The sequence below is a fragment of the Phlebotomus papatasi genome, chromosome 3, assembly GCF_024763615.1.
Source record: "Phlebotomus papatasi isolate M1 chromosome 3, Ppap_2.1, whole genome shotgun sequence".
In the NCBI taxonomy this organism is placed as follows: Eukaryota; Metazoa; Arthropoda; class Insecta; order Diptera; family Psychodidae; genus Phlebotomus; species Phlebotomus papatasi.
In genome coordinates this window covers 40,349,733-40,367,738 of record NC_077224.1, presented here as the reverse complement: position 1 = coordinate 40,367,738, position 18,006 = coordinate 40,349,733, and the positions used below count along the sequence as shown (strand labels likewise).

Sequence of the window (18,006 nt, the reverse complement as noted above, 5' to 3'; positions counted from 1 at the left end):
ATGTAAAATATTGAATTGAAAAAATAATAATAAGTGGAAAGAAATTTGCGGAGAGTTCGTACTCTAGATTACTTTTAATTTTAAATGAAATGAACCATTAAATAAATATATTCGTCGAAACAATTAATGCACAACCAATTTTCAGGACTTAAGTCACGTACTCAAGCATTCTGTGAAGATAAAACGCTTTACCACCATTTATTTATTTTTATGGTTTTTTTTTTATTAATGTACACAGTAAAAAATCGTGTAAAAAAAAATAACGTGTAATTTCCAAATTACCACTAGAAAAATTGTAAATTTTGATTTTTACCACTATTAAAATGGTAAATTTTGTGTAAAAAATAATTTGTGTAAAAATTTTCAGCGTGTAATTGAAACATGTAATTTTTACCACTATTCAAGTGGAACAGTGTCACTTAAAAAGTGGTAAATATTCAACAACGTGTAAAATTTGGTGCATGTACTCAAAAACGTGTAAAATCGCCATTACAGTTTGACAGCTGCTGGAAGCATCCACCTCGGTGAGTATTTTCTTTAGTTTTTTCAGTTTTATAGCCTCTAATTTTGTGAAAAAGATCAAATCCCTCAAGAAAAAAGAGGAATACTATTGCTACTGTGTATTTTTTAATGTTTTATATGAGTGATTGTGAAAAAATCCAGTGTTGAAATTTACGTGGTGTCACTTTCAGTTGCATTCTATTTGCGCATATTTTGCCTCGGAATCTTGTCCAAAGGGCAGTGGTGGCCCCCACAATAACCACCCCTTGTGATCATCAGTCCTTCAGTCCAATCTTTAAGAAATACAGTGTGAAAATCTGCATATATTTGAACGGGTATTGAACTTGTTAAAACATGTCATAATTCCACATTCTATTCCCGGAATAGACGATTTCCCTCAGTGTTTCTACACCGTGGGGCCTCCTGTGCTCTTAAAGAGTCTTAAATCCATCGCTCAGTGATCCTCCCAAGGTCCAGTGAAAGTTTGATTGAAAAACTGATTGTTTTTTTTTCTAATTTACAGATCTGTCACCAAAATCACATCCTTCTTCTAAATCAACGAGACAATTTGATGCTGGACATGGAGGAATCTCTGGCGGCAGTGCAAAAAAAAACTTGAAAAAATGTGAAAAAAATTGCGAATAAATAAAATTACACGCTAGAAATTACATGTTTTTTAAGTTTACACGTTCCTTTTTACACAAATTTGGAAATTACATTCTGCAAATTACACACGAAAAACATTACATGCTGGAAATTACACGCAAAAAGAAATTACACGCTGAAGATTACACGTTTTAAAAAATACACTTTTCCCAAAATTACCACTATAATAGAGATGTCAAAAATTACCTACTATTATAGTGGTACTTATTTTTTACTGTGTAGGTGAATTCCTTTATATACTTTCCTTTTGGGGTTTCACTTAATATCAAACACATATTTGATCTTATTCAATCGTTCGTGGTTCAGATTCATTTCTCAAAAAAAAAGACTTAGAATTCTAAAAAAGAAAGAAAGACTAAATAAGCAAAAAGCCGATAAATTAAATTATATCACAAATATTAATTGCACTATTTAAGTCCTTTTATAAAACTGTATAAATCTAAACAATTAACTGGCAAAGATAAAGAGTTCTCGCTCGAACTCTCGTAAAATGAAATATTTCATACATTTATTATCGTTAATACGAGAAATTTCTAGAATTAGATAATAAAAGTTTTCATGAAATTAAGATTATATTCTTAGTCCTAACTTAAGATTCAAAATATATTAATAACAAACAAGCGAAATAAAATGTGAAGAAAAATCGGTTTTCATTTAAAAAAATCAGTTGCTTTCAATATAGCTGCTCATTTCTTGCATTCTATTTGTTAAGAAAATTCCTACGCTAAAATGCACATTTATATTATTCAATTTAAATTATAACTTGAGAAATTTAATATATTCAATTCCCATATAGGAAAGCACAAAATGATAGACGTGACTGCAAATAAAATGTAGATGAAATTTTCGTCAAAAGTAACAACGAATGTCTTTCTATGTTCCAATTTGCATGAAATGTTCTAACCCTCTGAGAACCATTTGGAACGGAAAGATACAAGATGGACAGAAAAAAAAGAATAAATAAAACCAAAAACAGAAATGTAAAAATGTCTCTGAGGGATTTTCCTCATGTTTCTCTCGGCAGTCCCCCATCTCTTGGGCGACAAGGTGATGAGTACGCCATAAAAATGACATAAAAAAAAGTCAAATAGGGGTGGGAAAATGGAGGAAACGGGGAAAAATTTCAATTAGTCCGCTCTCTCTATACTGTCCTCTTCAGCCCAGTTTTGGTCCTTCGACCCGAACAACCCCGCATTACTTACCTGAACATCCTTGCTGAACATGTTGTTAGTGTGAAGGAGCATTGAGGTGAAATTTCTCACAGTGTCGAACTCAAAGACCATCTCCACAGGTTTTCCAGCACCACCGCCAAAGGTGTCATTGCGCCATCCAACCCATTCGTATCCTGAAATGAGACCGAAGAAAACATTGAGTTGCCGCTGTGGGATGGAGTTTGGGAAATCTCCTGCAGGAGAGACAAACATCACATTTTACGATTGGGGTTGTGTTTATACACAGAGAAATTGTACCCAGAGTGGGTCAGTGGCGCCATAAGGGCGCCCACTCGCCTCCCCCAATCCTCATCACGACATTGAGGGTGGAAGAGCGAATGGTGGAAAGGGAGTTAGTGAGAGAGAAAGGAAATAGAGCCAAATGGAGGGAAAGTTGTCGAGAATTTCCTTCTCAGACCACCTCCGTACGTAAGTTCATTTGGGGGATGGTGACAAAATGAAACGATTAACTCTTGGATTCACCTCATATTCCAAACACATTCATCTCCTTTTCTCCTTTTGTTTTTGGCACTTTCCAGAGTGGCCCCCCCCTAGTCATCAAACTTTTGCCAGAAAAAAAACCTCCTACTCATTTCGCCTGGTGACACCATTCACCCCCTAACAATGATTCAGATGGAAATTTTAAATATTTATACACCGGAGGTTTTCGTCGTCGTCGTGGAAATATAAGTAATACACAGCAGTGCAATAACATAGAATGGTAAAAAGCCGAGTCGGGAAAGCCTGGGGTATACCTAATATACAAAATATACGTGTGCACACATCTAGCATTTCGACGATGTACCAAAGGGGGTTGAAAGTAGAGGTATATTGGAGTAAGAGCCATCGCAACAAAATGTCGCCATTTCGTAACTCCCAACAGGATGCTATTTCGACTGTAACTGTGGAAAATATGCCATATTACACGAAAGGTGGAGCACACTGAATTTTCCTATTTTCTCTCCAGTTTCTCCACTGCTTTTTTTTTTACTCAAAACTACCCGGCACATCCATCTTCTCCCCTTTTTTCACGCGATCGAGAGGTAATGTTACCCAAGCTTACACGATAGCAATGCATTTCCTCCACTGGTTTTTCTCAAGTTCATCCTGTCTCCGAAATAAGAAATTATTGCTTTTTCGATTTGGTACCAAATAAAAGATTAGGGGCCTCAAAAGAACGTAGTTCAGGTTTGGAAAATAAATATTACAAAATTTGTCGTCTTCCCCAATGGGGGTGGTAACGAGAAAACACCATTATTGAACTTTATGGACTTCGGAAAAATGTCAATAAATCTAATAAATTATATTAAGAATGATTCGAAAGGACTGGAAATTTTTAAATCTAGGGATTAAAAATTCTTTAAAATCGTACAGATTAAAAAAAAAATTATGAATTGCTTTTTTTTGTGAACAAAAATTTTAAATTAGAAGATTTTGATGATGGATTATCGACCAATTTATTAAAGTAATTCTTAAATGTGTCAAGAAAACTAAAAGTTACTTTTACTTGATATAAAGATACAAAATTAAAAAAAAATGTTATATGGGTATCGTTCAGTATAATTTTTAAAATCATAATTAATTTGAAAATTTGAATAAACTAAAAGAAAACAGAGAAACAGAGTATAATAAAAGTTAAATTGTTTATAGCTAAAAAGAACAACTATACTTAAAGTTAAAATAAAATTAAAATGAAGACAATAATAAATATAAATAAACTAACGATGCCTGCGAAATATATCTACTGAATCAAATTATAAATCACAATCTGACACGATGATTGATTTAAAATGAATTTTAATATCACAGCGTGGAAATAGAAGCTTGAATTTATTAGTACATTCAAATGAAAGTTAAAACAATTAAGGTAGCGTGGGGCAGTTTTTACGCAGCTATTCGTTTTTTCCAGGACTCAATTGCTAAACGAATACACTGAGAGAAATCTGAAAAAGTTAAAATAACATTCCGGAAATGTTTATTTTACCCTGCAGTATTGATACGAAATCGGTGTAAATATTACCCTTTTTAGGTGTATTGGGGGTTAAAGTTACCCTTTTTTATGCTAATTTTACCCTTAAATAGGTCTAAAATTAACATTAAAAATTTTGATATATTTTTACACCTAAAAAGTGCTAAAGTTACGAGGAAAAAAAGTTAATCGCACCCCCTTTTTTCTCAGTGTATGAACCATATTCAAACTAACTGAGTTTCGTTAGTTACGCTTGAGTATTGACTATCTAAAAATTATTTGCCGGACAATTCATAAATAATAATTTTTCGTTCAAAAAAACTTTATTTTCGAAAGTAATACATGCAAGAAACTACCCCACCCTCTGTAAATTGTAATTTTAACGTATAGTTAAAAAAAATTGAAACCCTCATTAACCTGCATCAGTTGCGAAGAAAGTTTAAAACGAAGGAGTAAGTAACATTTAATTAAATACACAAGCAACAATTGTAAAAAATGTATAAGATAAAAAATTAAAATGAAGATTTTAAAATTAAAAGTATTTTGAATTAACTTTGACAGTACAGTTCTTAGAAGTATCCAGCTTTTGATTGAAATCAAAATGCTTTGTGTTTAAAGTCACTAAAACCCTTGTATACACGTTCCGAGGGTTTAATTATTATGTAACTGTATAATTACAAAATTCTGATTTGCTAATTTCGATTCTCAACTAGTCAATTGAGAAACTAAATCCTTCGATTTTTATTTTAGCCTGTAGCGCCACCTTTGCATCACGCTATAGAACTATAAACAGTTACTCAAAAAAATAGAGACAAGTTTAATTTTTTTTTATTGTAATTAATACGTGTTTCCCTGAATTTGATTAAATTTTGTTTTATTTTCTTCGTTTTTGAGATATTACACAGTGCCAAAGAAACAAAAACGCTTTGCCTCCGCGAATGAGAGGGTCCCGTTCAAAATCTCTAAAGCCAAAATTCCCAAAGCCAAAATTGCAAATTCCAAATCTCGAAATAAACAAAATCACGAAAATCACAATGAATTGGGATCCCGAAAACCAAAATCCCAAATGGATCTCAATCCCGAAAACCCAAAATTCCCAATGGGCCAGAATCCCGAAAAGCCAAAATTCTAAATGGGCCAAATTCCCGGATGGGTCGAAATCCCAAATGAGTAAAAAAAATCTTGAAACGCCAAAAATCCGAAAACCGAAATCCTGAACGCCAAAATCCCGAAAGCTATAATCTCAAATTCTTAAAAGTATCATAGATACTCCCACGATCGTATATAATTCCGTATCAGGATTTTGACTTTCGGGATTTTGGCGTTTAGAATTTTGGTTTTTGGAATTTTGGTTTTCAGGATTTTTGCCGGCACCCGAAATGAGATACTGTGGAAAAAGCCTCAGAAGAGTTCCGGAAGGGTTGAAAACCTCGAGGAACTTTGCGTCCGATATGTACTCAAATCAGTATTAATATTTAAATTCATTTCTAAATGTATTTTTTTTAGAGCAAACAATGATGATATTCTGTTTAACAATATGTTAAGCAACACTTTTCAAAAGAAAGTAAGAAAAAATTCTAACTAATGCAACCGTCCGAAATTTGGCATAGTTTTAATAGAAGCTTTTAATAGTCTCATTTCTATAAATTAATGGGCATTTTGCAAAGAAAAATTACTCCAAATTCACTCTCCTCCTGTTAAATTTATGAAATTGATAAGAGAAATAATTATTTTTTTACTGGGAATACAGAAGATTATTTGACAGAGAATTATACATCAATTGAAATACAAAAAAAAAAACAAGTCGACAGACAATTTACAACGGAATTTCACCGGAAGTGTTTAGTTTTTCCGACGTACAATTTCTTAAGTTGATTGAGCGTTTTACACAGATATTTGTTAAGAATTCATTTCCATATGAATTTTAGCAAATGAATTCCATTGTGACAAAACTGAACAAATGGCGTAATGATAAGTACACATTTTATTTATACATTAAAGTGAAGAGAAAATAATCCAACTAAAAGCTTCAATTCAGCTCTATGCTAAAAATAAAACAACTTGAATTTCCACGGTAGTTCAAGAATAAAAAAAAAACTTGTAGCATCAAAAAGTGATGGTCATGGTAATCATGAATACAGATTCTCCTGAAAAAGCTTCCTCATTATGCAATATTAGCACTTGTGCTTCATGTTATTTGCTAAACTTAGTGTTTTTGCCCATTATCTGCACCATTCTCAGGAGGATCTTGCTGAATTGTGTACCTTTCTCACATTCAGAGTGATGTTGACCATGATATGGCAATCATCCAGAGACACAACAAAATAACTACTGAACACCACTCTGTGCCACTTCTTGGGCCACTAAATGGCCCACACAGTAAGAGCACTTGAATGCCCCTTATTCGCGACATCATCAATGAAAATTCTCATGGTGTTTGTCTCTTCCAATCTCTCGCTAAATTGCAACGAGAGATGCGGCTTTTGAGTGATGTATAGCTCGTTATATGGAACAGTGGCATACGATCATAAATTTGATTTAATTCTGGAATTTATTTGACTGTCTTTGAATTTCCTAGAAATTGATGCTTTTAACGTTCACTAAAGTGCACTCTTGCATAAATAGACACCATATAGACTTTTGGAGTAAATATTGCGAAGGGAGAGAAGAATGTCTGAGAAAATCTTGGGGAAAAAAAACCCGTGAATTTTGTGTTGTTAACGGTGAAATGAACAGAAATTATGCCCAAAAGCATTCTTTCTGCTCAGCAGAAGCTTAAAGCCAACCCACAATTGTGTTGCTTTAGCCCAACAATCGTACGCGAGGGGTGCAAATAAAATATTATATTATGCAGACAGGCACTGTTCATACACACCGTATATGGAGTGTTTGCTAGTAGAGCAAGAGTGGTGAGCATTATAGAATAATAGCCTAAAGGCAATTCCGAATCTCATAAAATAGCACAGTGAAGCGTGATCCTCGAGAGTGGGGACAGAACCAAAGTCCAAAAGGAGGCAAAAGGAAAAAAAAACTCCCACCCACACAAGGTTCCATCTTCTTTATTCACCGTCATTCACAGAGCTTTGAATGTACGAAGGTCATCCTGAGTAACAATGTTAAAATACGCCATTATTCATTTTATACGCGATTTTCTACGCAAATTAATAAATTTTAATTACAAACTCCATAATTCTCATGCTTTTGAGGATTTGATGTTTGACACAACAATAATTATAATAAAACATGAATGCCTAACCAAAATATTCTAAACGAAATCTCAAAAATAATATAGAATAGGGGAAGGCTTTCAGGGTTCGCAGTTCGCACACACTCTGGCTTTGAACACTTTATATTTTTCTATATTTTTATTTGAATGTGACCTAATTAGCAATATATTTTATAGCCAGTCTGAAGTCACACTTTCCTGAAAATGAATTACCTCAGATTTATTGAAGGAAATTTTGAAGCCAGGGGTGACATGATAACTTCTTTTCGATAGTACCCGTCAAATAATTTCGTCAGATATCTTTAAGTTTTCTGCAGAAAATATCTACACCTCTGCCGAAAATCTGCCGAGAAATCTGTAGATATTCCTACGAATTTCTTTTGGGCTTGGGACAAAATTCGTCAGAAATTTTTCCAGATTTTGTGACGAATCCTGGTGCATACTCTGACGAATTTCTGTAGATATTTTGCCGATTTTCTGTAAATTTTTTTTCTACATTCCAGACTTTCCAGACAGCTGTGTCAGAAAAGATGGAATATTTTTCACTGAAGTTTGCAAAAATCAATAGAGTGATTCTTGTTGATTTCACAGTGTTTATATAAAATAAAGAATTCTGCGACGTCGTATTATAAGTAGAGAATAGTGAAGTGATATCTTTAAACACAGTGTCGACCTAAATTTTGTGTTTATTGTTCATTCGATTGGCGATTTTTAAGAAATTTGTATTTTTGCTCGCAACTTTTTAGTTATCTAAAATGTTTAATTGATAATGCTTGTTAAGCAGAGCATACCATTTTCTTTGAAACTTCTACAGTTTCTTGATAAATCAACAATATTTTTGTTGACAAAATGGTGACTATGCAGATTTTCTATGCAGAAATTCTGCCGAGAATCTGCAGATTTTCGTGAGAATTTCTGCCGAAAATTTACAGATTTTCGTGAGAATTTCTGCCGAAAATCTACAGATTTTCAGGCAGAAATTCCGCCGAAAATCTACAGTTCTCCTCTAAATGTACTAGAATATACCGTTACAATTCAAAAAACCTCCGAGTAAAAGCGGCAGGTAGAGCCATGATTTGACGGGTAGCGACTGTCGATTCTGATAAAATCAAATGATAACTTAAGCTTTTGTAGCTAATATAAATATTTATTAACAGTTTCATTCTTTTAAGAATGGTACAATAAATGGTCCAATAACGTTTAAAAAATTGTTATTCACAAAATCTACGAGATATGGAATTATCGATACTATCGATTCCATAGTATCGAAAAGTTATCATTCCACACCGGAGTATGTGCGAAGCCTCAATGTCTTGTAAGAAATTTATGAAAAATTTAATATTTTGAAGTAAATCCATAAGTAGTGTAAAAAAGTCAGCGTAATCTTATTTTTATCCTATGGGTACATAAAAAATACATAAAAAAGATTGAGGGAATAGGTAGATTACATGTGCAACCGACTCTCAATCAGTTTAATAAAGTTTAATTAATCTTGGAGACTGATCGCGCGTTCAGTGTGATCTTGGAGACTGATCAGCGCGATCAGCCGATCTGCCATGCACGATTTACTCGGTAGCTGTACATTCAGCCCCTGACTAAATTATTCTATGGTCTCTTATGTTTATAGAACGATTAAAAAGTATTCAAAGATAATGTAGACATAGGACGGATGTTTATTTCAATTCAGCATGACATTCGCGCGTAGGATAATGCAATAGCGATCACATTCCTCCGAAAGGAAAATGGATTTTACCCCAAAAAAATTTCATTAATTCCTTCAATCGCTTCTGAGTCCTATATGTACAAATTTTGAAAAGGTTACATTGTCTTTTTAGTCAGTTCTAACGTACATTTAAGAAATAAAATTCTAATTATTTTAGTACGTAAATATTACGTAATTTTGAAGTAAAGGAGTAACTATAGAGCTCAAGGTTACATGGAGTCGTTTTAAAATACGCGAAAATATCCTTAACCTAATTTTACAGTTCGGAATCAAAAAACGAACAGTTTCTTTCAACTTGTCACAGGTCTGTACCGCAAACGGTAAAAGATATCGACTTGCGATCTTCGGAGACCCTATCATAAGTGAATCTCCGTACTTTTTTTTGTCTTTTTCCCCACGCCTGTCCTTTTCCATCTAAAACTTTTTTTTAGTTTATTTAGAAAACAGCCTCTAGAATTTTGTCTCCATTTTTGAATATGTTTTGGAGGTAGTCAAGGTGAATATTCCGTCCATAGACACCCATAGAAAAATATTTCAATATCGAATTTTCGTGATATCGAATTTAATCGAATATCTTAGTTAAACTACTTTGGGAGACCTATTATTTCCTAATATATTTGCTTTATTGAGTTTTTTTTTTGAAAGGTTTTGAAAGTTACAGGAAATCTGCATCTTCAAAGTACGCGTTATTGATTTATCTTTAGTTATCCCGGTATGATTTAGCTCAAAATATGGAATTGTAGATTCCTCACATTCAATTAGGTCATTTACATTGTAAAATTTCATTAAGATTAATTATTCAAAAATCTGATTTTGGATAATTTAATCTTAATCTTCAGTATACATGGCTCTCATTGAGGTCACTTATACCGAATTTATATAATTATAACTGGATTTGGCCAATTACAATCGATTCTGTGACGCATCAATCTCAATCCAATGCGTCAGTGTAAATCGCCTCAATATGTAAAGGGATTTTACACACGGTTCTTCGTTATCCGGCTGACTGGGGAACAAAATGACATTTAGGTTTTTTGAATGATCAACTGTTTTATATTTTGTGCTGTGTGAATTTATTTTCTGTCTGTCAAAGAACAAGAGAATTTTCTTCATGGTGCGCTTATGTTTCATTTTTTTTTATCGCAATTATGTATTAAAATATTCGATACAATGATAATAATACTTTAATTTACACTGGAGAAACTTCATGTTTAGTAAAAATAATTTTGAATACATCAACCGCCAGTGTTTGGCAGGTGTCGCCCGGATAACGAAGTGCCGGATAACGAAGAGCCGTGTGTACTCCATTGACAATTATACACAACTTTTAGCTCAAATAGAACCTTTGTTTGTTTGTTTAAAAAAAAAATATTTGAAGTTAAACTTATGACAATATAGTCGCACTTAATACGATCATAACATTTTTCATTAAAAAAAAGAACTTCACAATGTTAAACTTGTACAAAGTACTTTGGGATTTAGGAAACTTTCATACAATGCGTATCAAAATTGAGGGATTATCCCTCAAATTTTGAGATTAAAGAGGATTATAGTTTCAACTTAAATATTTAATGTCAAATTTTAAGATTTCCTATTCGAAGTTGAAGCATCTTGTCGTTTCTTATGCTACAAACTCATACAATTTATTCATAAACTGTAAATGTTTTTACGATCGGCTTTACAACTAAATAAAAGAAGAAATTCGAGATTTACAATTGAGCTTCATTATTGTGGAGTTTGATATGTTTTAGCTCAAAAGACTTTAAAAAATTACACTTTAAATTAAAATAAAAATTTGTCTCAGAATTGAGGGATAATATTGCTCCATTTTAGAAATAGTGCCAGTCTTTCTATAAAATTGATGTTTAATTTTTATTACCAACAAATGTATGTCGTTATGAAAAAAAAGCTTGTCGAGCAGGGCCTAAAGTGGGAATAAATATTTTATTTCTTCACTTAAATTACAAAAAAAAATCTGTATATTTACACGTGTAAAGAATGTAACCATGACTGGATTTTGGGGGATCTCCTCTCAGAATGGAGAATGTTGTGTTAGTTGCTTTTATTCACTATGGGGATTTTGTGTGTAAATGCGGGTGTACATGGGGAAATATACGGGAAGCGAGCAAAGAATTTGAGATACGGCGAAAGGGAATATTTATAGAAAGGACACACCGTCATTAACATGAAAAATGCAAAAACTTTTAGTTCCCGAAAGACCAACATTACACACGGTGCTGTTCCTGTTCGCAAGGGAAGGCGAAAGGACCGCCAGAAAGAGATGTCGCATCCTTAGCGATGCGGTTGGGATTGTGATCACACAAAAGGGATACCCATACCCCATCCACATTTTCACGTACAACAATCTGTTCTAAGGAAAACCTGAACTTTTATTCCACCCTCACGAAAGATGTTTGAATCACCTTTCACCTTTTTTTTTTAAGAAGAACCCATTCTCACCTCTGCGGTATGTTCCTTATCCTCAAGGCACTGAGGTATATAAAATGGTAAGAAAGATGTGACAGAGTGACTTTGGGTGTTGCATTTAAATTAAAATTAATAGAGAATTAGAATTTATTTCTTATCATTAATCTTGTGCCCTTTTTGCTCCACTTCATCCGGCAAAAGCACACAACATGAAGGCAAATGACCGTAAAGTGTGCAGAAAAATTAAATCTCTCGAGTGGGAAAGTCAATTTTGCCGAGAAAAGCGGAAACATCGAGGGGTGAAGTACTATAAAAGAAAATATTATAAAGCGAGAAAAAAAATTCGGCTATTAACAATAATTTCGTAATAATTGACCGAGTAATAAATCTATAAAATTGATTTACTAAAAGTTTCGAGTGCTAAGAAATTTATTCGATTTATATTGCATTCCAAATCTACGTCTCCTCATTTAATGGCTGATTTATGGATCTTGTAAAAACTTTCCCAAGTCAGGACTTAAGTTATTACTTCTCAAGATGAATTTTACTATTTTTGAAATTAACAAAATGAATTTTGCCTAATAAAAATTACAAATTTTAAATATGAAAACGATCAATTTTAGTAGTTATGTCTTTTGTTCAATGCGGCTGTTATGTACCATTTTGAAAATTTAAAAGAATGAGCAGTACAAAAGGATTTTCATTATCGCATGTCGATCGATATTCTAACAGAATATCGTTAGATAAAAAATCGTCAGTTGCATCGACCGTCGTCGTACCAAATTTAATAAGTGTGCTAAATTTCGACCAGCCTTAAATATCGGCCACTGTGAATGTAACTTCGGCCATGCAAATAAAATAATTGATTATGGATTTTTATCTTCGAATATGGTTAAAGATTTTTTTCTTTTAAATATCGTTTGTTTTTTTCTGAACGTATTAATATAAAAATCGTTAAATTTTGGATAGGGGAAACTGGGGCACCACCAAACACGGGGTAGCATGAATTAAAATTTAAATTATATCACACAAATTTAGGTGTTAAAAAAGCCTTTCAAAATAATGTGACAGATCGCTTCTGTTGCTAGGAGTCTTGTGATTGTGGTGAAGTACAAATAATTTTCTTTAAAGGTTTTTAATTAAAATTGGGTAGCGTTCATTAAAGATTTTTGAGCGTCGTTTCAGTGAGGTAATATTTATTATGTCGGCCACATCTCTTATTTACCCAAAATTAATATTTGTTTCAGATTTTTTTCAATGTCTACGTTGTCAAATACCCAAAGAAATAAAAAAAAGCATCGCATCTATGAAAAAGATGATGTAGAAAAGGCACGGAAAGAGTTCAAGAAGGACAAGTAACTACGGAAATCTACTCGTAAATTTGGGATGCCAAGGTTAAGTTTTCAGGTCTTCAGGATAAATTACACGCGGGAGATCTCAGGACTTTTGCCCGTGTAAATTTTTTTCGAAAGAATTGAATATCTCGTTACCCGAACGCCGGGTGACCACCAAATTTTCACCATTAAGTAATCGGAGTAATATAATTCTAAGTCGACTTAGAATAGTATGGAATGGAGCCGTCGAAATGTATAGTAAACTCAATATTGAACTCGGTTTCATATGACGGTTAGACATTTTCTACTCGTTGTTTCACAAAAGGTGGCCACAAACAAAGTGGCCGAAATTGTACTCACAGTGGCAGGAATATTGCCCAAAGCAATGTCTATATTATTATGAATTTTTCAATATTTTAGGTATTCATTTAAAGAAAACAAAGATGATAAACTACTTTTCAAGGTTTCAAATGACACTCCTGTAAGAGAACTAACAAAAAATTTTCAATAATGTATTAAAAATATTACATTTCAAATTTAGGACTTAGGTGCTTATTTGGAACTATGTCGAAATTTGTTATACTTATTCTGAAAATGACAATTTTTTTACGAATTTGGGAAATTCTCTGAAGCTCGGGAAATTCCTCAAAAAGCTGAGGAATTTTCGAGAACTATAAGAAGATGGTGAAATTCACGAAAACTGATCTGATATTTGGTAATTCAGGAAATTTTCGAAAATTTGAGACAAATTCAGGAGTTCGCGGAAAATCCTATAGCCTGGTATGGCCTCCGGAACCATCGAAAACTTTGAAAACTCATAAGAATTCAAAGAATCCTGAGTTACCCTGAGATCCTCTTGAAAACTTGGAAAACCTTCGTGACCTTAAAGATTTCGGAAATCCTTGGAAAATCCCTGGATTTTCTGAAATTTCCCCGCCTCTTCCCGCTGTGTTAAAACATAATATCTACATTGTGTATAATCTTTACACAAATTTTACACATTTTGCGGAAAGTTCCAAAATTTTAGAGAATATGTGTAGACGTTGCATGCATATGATAGCAGTACATAAAAATTACATTTTTATTTAAAACTACAATAAAATAGTAGTAAAACTGTCAATAATTTGCTAAGATTACTCTCAATTTTTTTTTACCATCATTAATTAACCAATCAAGGTAATATTACTCACGATGAAGAACTGAAATTATCAATTAATTTTAAATCATTAAGATAGAAATGATTACCAAAACTGCGAAAAAAATAAATCATTCTAAAAGGGATTGCTAAGAATTTAAGAGTTTAAGATGCGTTAGTTTATAATGAACAGGAAATTTTCATTATTATTATTATTTTTAATATATCTCGTGATTTTCTCAATTCATTAGATGGTGTTCTTCTTTAGCAAAGTGGCATTGCAATTAAGTAGAAATGGGACTTGACATACGAGTAATTATACCTCAATCTGGTTTCTTAAATGCCTCATTAAGTGAAAAATATCTCTAAATATTACACATTTTATCGCTTGAGATAAATAATTCTTATCTCAAGTTTTATAGCCCGACAAGCATTCCAACAAGTTCTCTATCCGTATTTAAATACGATTGTGGCTTGTGTCTTTTTTTTTCAAGTGACACACCCCCTAAGATTTTGGAACCACCGAGAGATACTGTGAAAAATATCATCTCATTCCACAATTACAACTAATAATCTCTCAAGTTTGATTATAAAGTGCAGTATAACTTTCACACATTCACCATTCCTCTCCTTGCACATACTCTTTCATTCTCTTAAGTTAATAACTTTTCCTAGCAGAAACGATATCACATCATTAAGTTTTAATGTGCTGCCTTCTCCACCGAAAATCCCAACAACAAAGTCAAGTTTTGGGGGCTTATTCCGGTCGGTGTTCCGGTATTGAAGAGATGTATAACACGTTGGATATTACATATATAAGCCCAAAACCATAAATTCTATTTTCGTCTTACACTCCATAGTAAAGCAACTCATAAATGCTTATAGGAGTAAAGTTAGTTTTCAAAAGTATAGATCACACTTGGGACCGGATATAGGAAATGGCTGATAGAGAATCCGATACAAAAATCAATTTGATTCCATTTTAATGTTAGTCTATGAATACACTGTACTGGGGCCTCTCTTTGTGATATGTTTTCTCTTCTATCTGGAGAAAAATATGGGGAAAAGCTAGAAGAGAACATCCATTGAGGAATGCCCGATAAAATGATTAAGCATTGAAATATTGTGTACACAATAGTTTCCCTTTTTTTTGGATAGGAAATGGACTAGAAATGTGAGTGATTCTCCCTTAGTTGTGATCAAATGGCAATTAGAGATCCATTGGGTCATATACATACTATATATACCTTCAATTTATGGTCGTATTGATTTGTGAATAAAATCTCTTCTAGCAACACTCCCAAATTCCCAGCTAACAATTTTGCAAATGTGCTACAGTGCTACATAGAAATTGATATAATTGTATCTCCCATGTTGGTCGTTCCTATATATAAACTGTCCGGCCTTCCAGTACATGGCCCAATTATTTATTTAAGAAGTTGAGGAATGGATGTGTATGTTATGCCTGTGTAATTGAGCATTCTCCATAAATATTTATATTCATGAGTTTTAGGCTTCACTCTCTCTCTCTCTCACTTACACACCTAATGCTCTTTCACAATTAAAATAGATTACCTTTACCAAAGCCATGAATATCAGTCCGAAAATTATCATTTCCTTTCTGGCCATCGACTAATTGCCCCAAACCGCCAACTAATCGATCGCCCTCCTCTCTGCCATCATAGGTTTGGTCTGAGAGATCTACTTCCAGGCCACGTTGAACACCTTTTGGAATGCTGTACGATATCAGTCCCTCTGTTTTATGCCATCACAAAACATTTGTTGAAAACATAGAATGAGATGGAAAAAGAAAAAAATATATATATTACCTTTTATATACCTCTATTGAGATTATGTTTTTGCTTTTACAAATTTGGGATTTCTGAGAAAAAAAATCTGGTTGAATACTTTGAATGGATTTTGAGAGCACCTGTCTTAGGCCATTTAAGATAATAACATAGCATATCTTGACTTAAATTATAAAGGTCAGTTTGAATTATCAACAAAATATGGACTACCATTTCCATATACACCAGAGTCAATTTACTTACAACACAATTTGGTTAAGGATACATTAGGATTTGGTTGAGTAAAAAAATTATTTAAATGAACAATGTTATTTTGGTCAATGGAGAATTTGGAAAAAAATCAATTTCGCTTAGAAAAAAATCAAAAACGGCCAGAAATCAATTTGAATAATGTCTTAGATTGTAACTGTTTTCCATATATAGTTCACTGTTTTTTTTAAATTTTTAAATCGTCAATTTAGGGTGGAATAAACACTTTTTGACTGTAAAATAAAGTCAAAAAAACATTTTTGGCCCGTAAGTTAATGAATTTGGTCAGTAAGGTATTTTACGTCAGTAACGGCTCGGGCACACCTTTTAGATCAGGAAAATTTCATGAAGTCGAAATTCGAAACCCTTTCTTTCTCACATATTTTGCATATGACTATCTCTTTCTTTCACATACCAAATTCGATTGAGCTAAATTGAATTTGGAGTAATGTTTAAGAGAAGAAGAAGAGTGCGAGAGAATGAGATAGATATATGCAAAACATGCCAGAAAGAAAGGGATCCGAATTTCAACTTCATGAAATTTTCCTGATCTAAAAGGTGTGCCGGAGCCATAACGGAACATATTTTTGATCACGAAAATTTCATACAATCGAAATTCACATCCCTTTCTTTCTTAAAAGCCTTACATAAGTCTGTCTTCCTCTTTAGCACTCATCTTCTTCTTCTTCTTCTTTTGAACATCACACCAAATTAAATTTAGTTCAATCCTAATTTTACTGGTCTAAAATGATTGTCGGGGCCTAAAATTGGGCAGGAAAAAAAATAAAATAATATATAATGGTTCTAGCACACATTTTAGTACAGGATAATTTCATGAAATCGAAATTTACATCTCATTTTTTCCCAAAAGTTTTGGCTATGTCCATTTCATTCTGTCGTGGCCTTCTTATACTCTTGAATGTCACAATAAATTCAATTTAGCTCAATCCAATTTCAAGTGCGAAAGAGTAAAATAGACATATGCAAAACGTTTAAGAAAAAATATGTGAATTTTGATTTCATGATTTTTTTCTGATCTAAAAGGTGTGGCAGATGCATAGCTTGGTAATTTTCTCTTTGCCAATAATATTTGATCAATCACCATAAACAATAACAATTATCATTTTTTCTTGCAAATTTTACCAAAATACTGCCCAATCGTCTGCAGTACATAATGTTGCTAAATCAAGATAATTATGAGTATGTTTAACAAAAAAAAAACCTATCTGCAGAATTTCAGAGATTGTTACTTCATGGAAAGAAAAAAAAATGAATTTTAATTTCGATTTGATGGAAAAAACTAACAATTGTGGCAATAGACTAAGAGACACAAATTTTAGTGTACGATACATTTTTGCGACCAACATAAAACAAATAAATCTATAGTCAAGTGTGCTAATCCGGGCGCTTCGCTATCTGGATCGTTTATGACTAATCCACTTAAAATAATATTTTTATTTTTATTTCCGTAATAAAGTCACTATAGTAACATAATATAACTATTCAAGCAAAGCAAAAATAATATTTTTATTCATTTAATAAGTGAGTGTAATCGACTCATTTCAATCTTGTGCCAACTGGGTTCTTCACTAAAAATTTTCAAGGAGTGATATTTTCGCTAATGACAGCTGGTTGATTAAAAACATTTGTTGTTTTTTCCTTGTGAAAAAAGTATTTTAAATCCAAAAGTTTAATCAAAAGTGAATTAGCGAGAAGGTGACCCAGTTAGTGCATGCTGACTTATTTCAGTATTATCT

At 32.8% G+C, this 18,006-nt stretch overlaps 1 protein-coding gene across 1 annotated transcript in view; it reads right to left on the bottom strand.

The window, feature by feature from the left end:
- Positions 1–18,006, bottom strand: part of LOC129805668 (discoidin domain-containing receptor 2) — a 226,134-nt gene that overhangs the window by 71,533 nt on the left and 136,595 nt on the right. Inside the window, exons 6-7 of the mRNA XM_055853714.1 lie at positions 15,768–15,947; positions 2,370–2,512 (exon numbers count right to left, since the gene is read on the bottom strand). Of these exons, the coding sequence (XP_055709689.1) occupies positions 2,370–2,512; positions 15,768–15,947 (323 nt within the window). The remainder of the gene's footprint in view (positions 1–2,369; positions 2,513–15,767; positions 15,948–18,006) is intronic.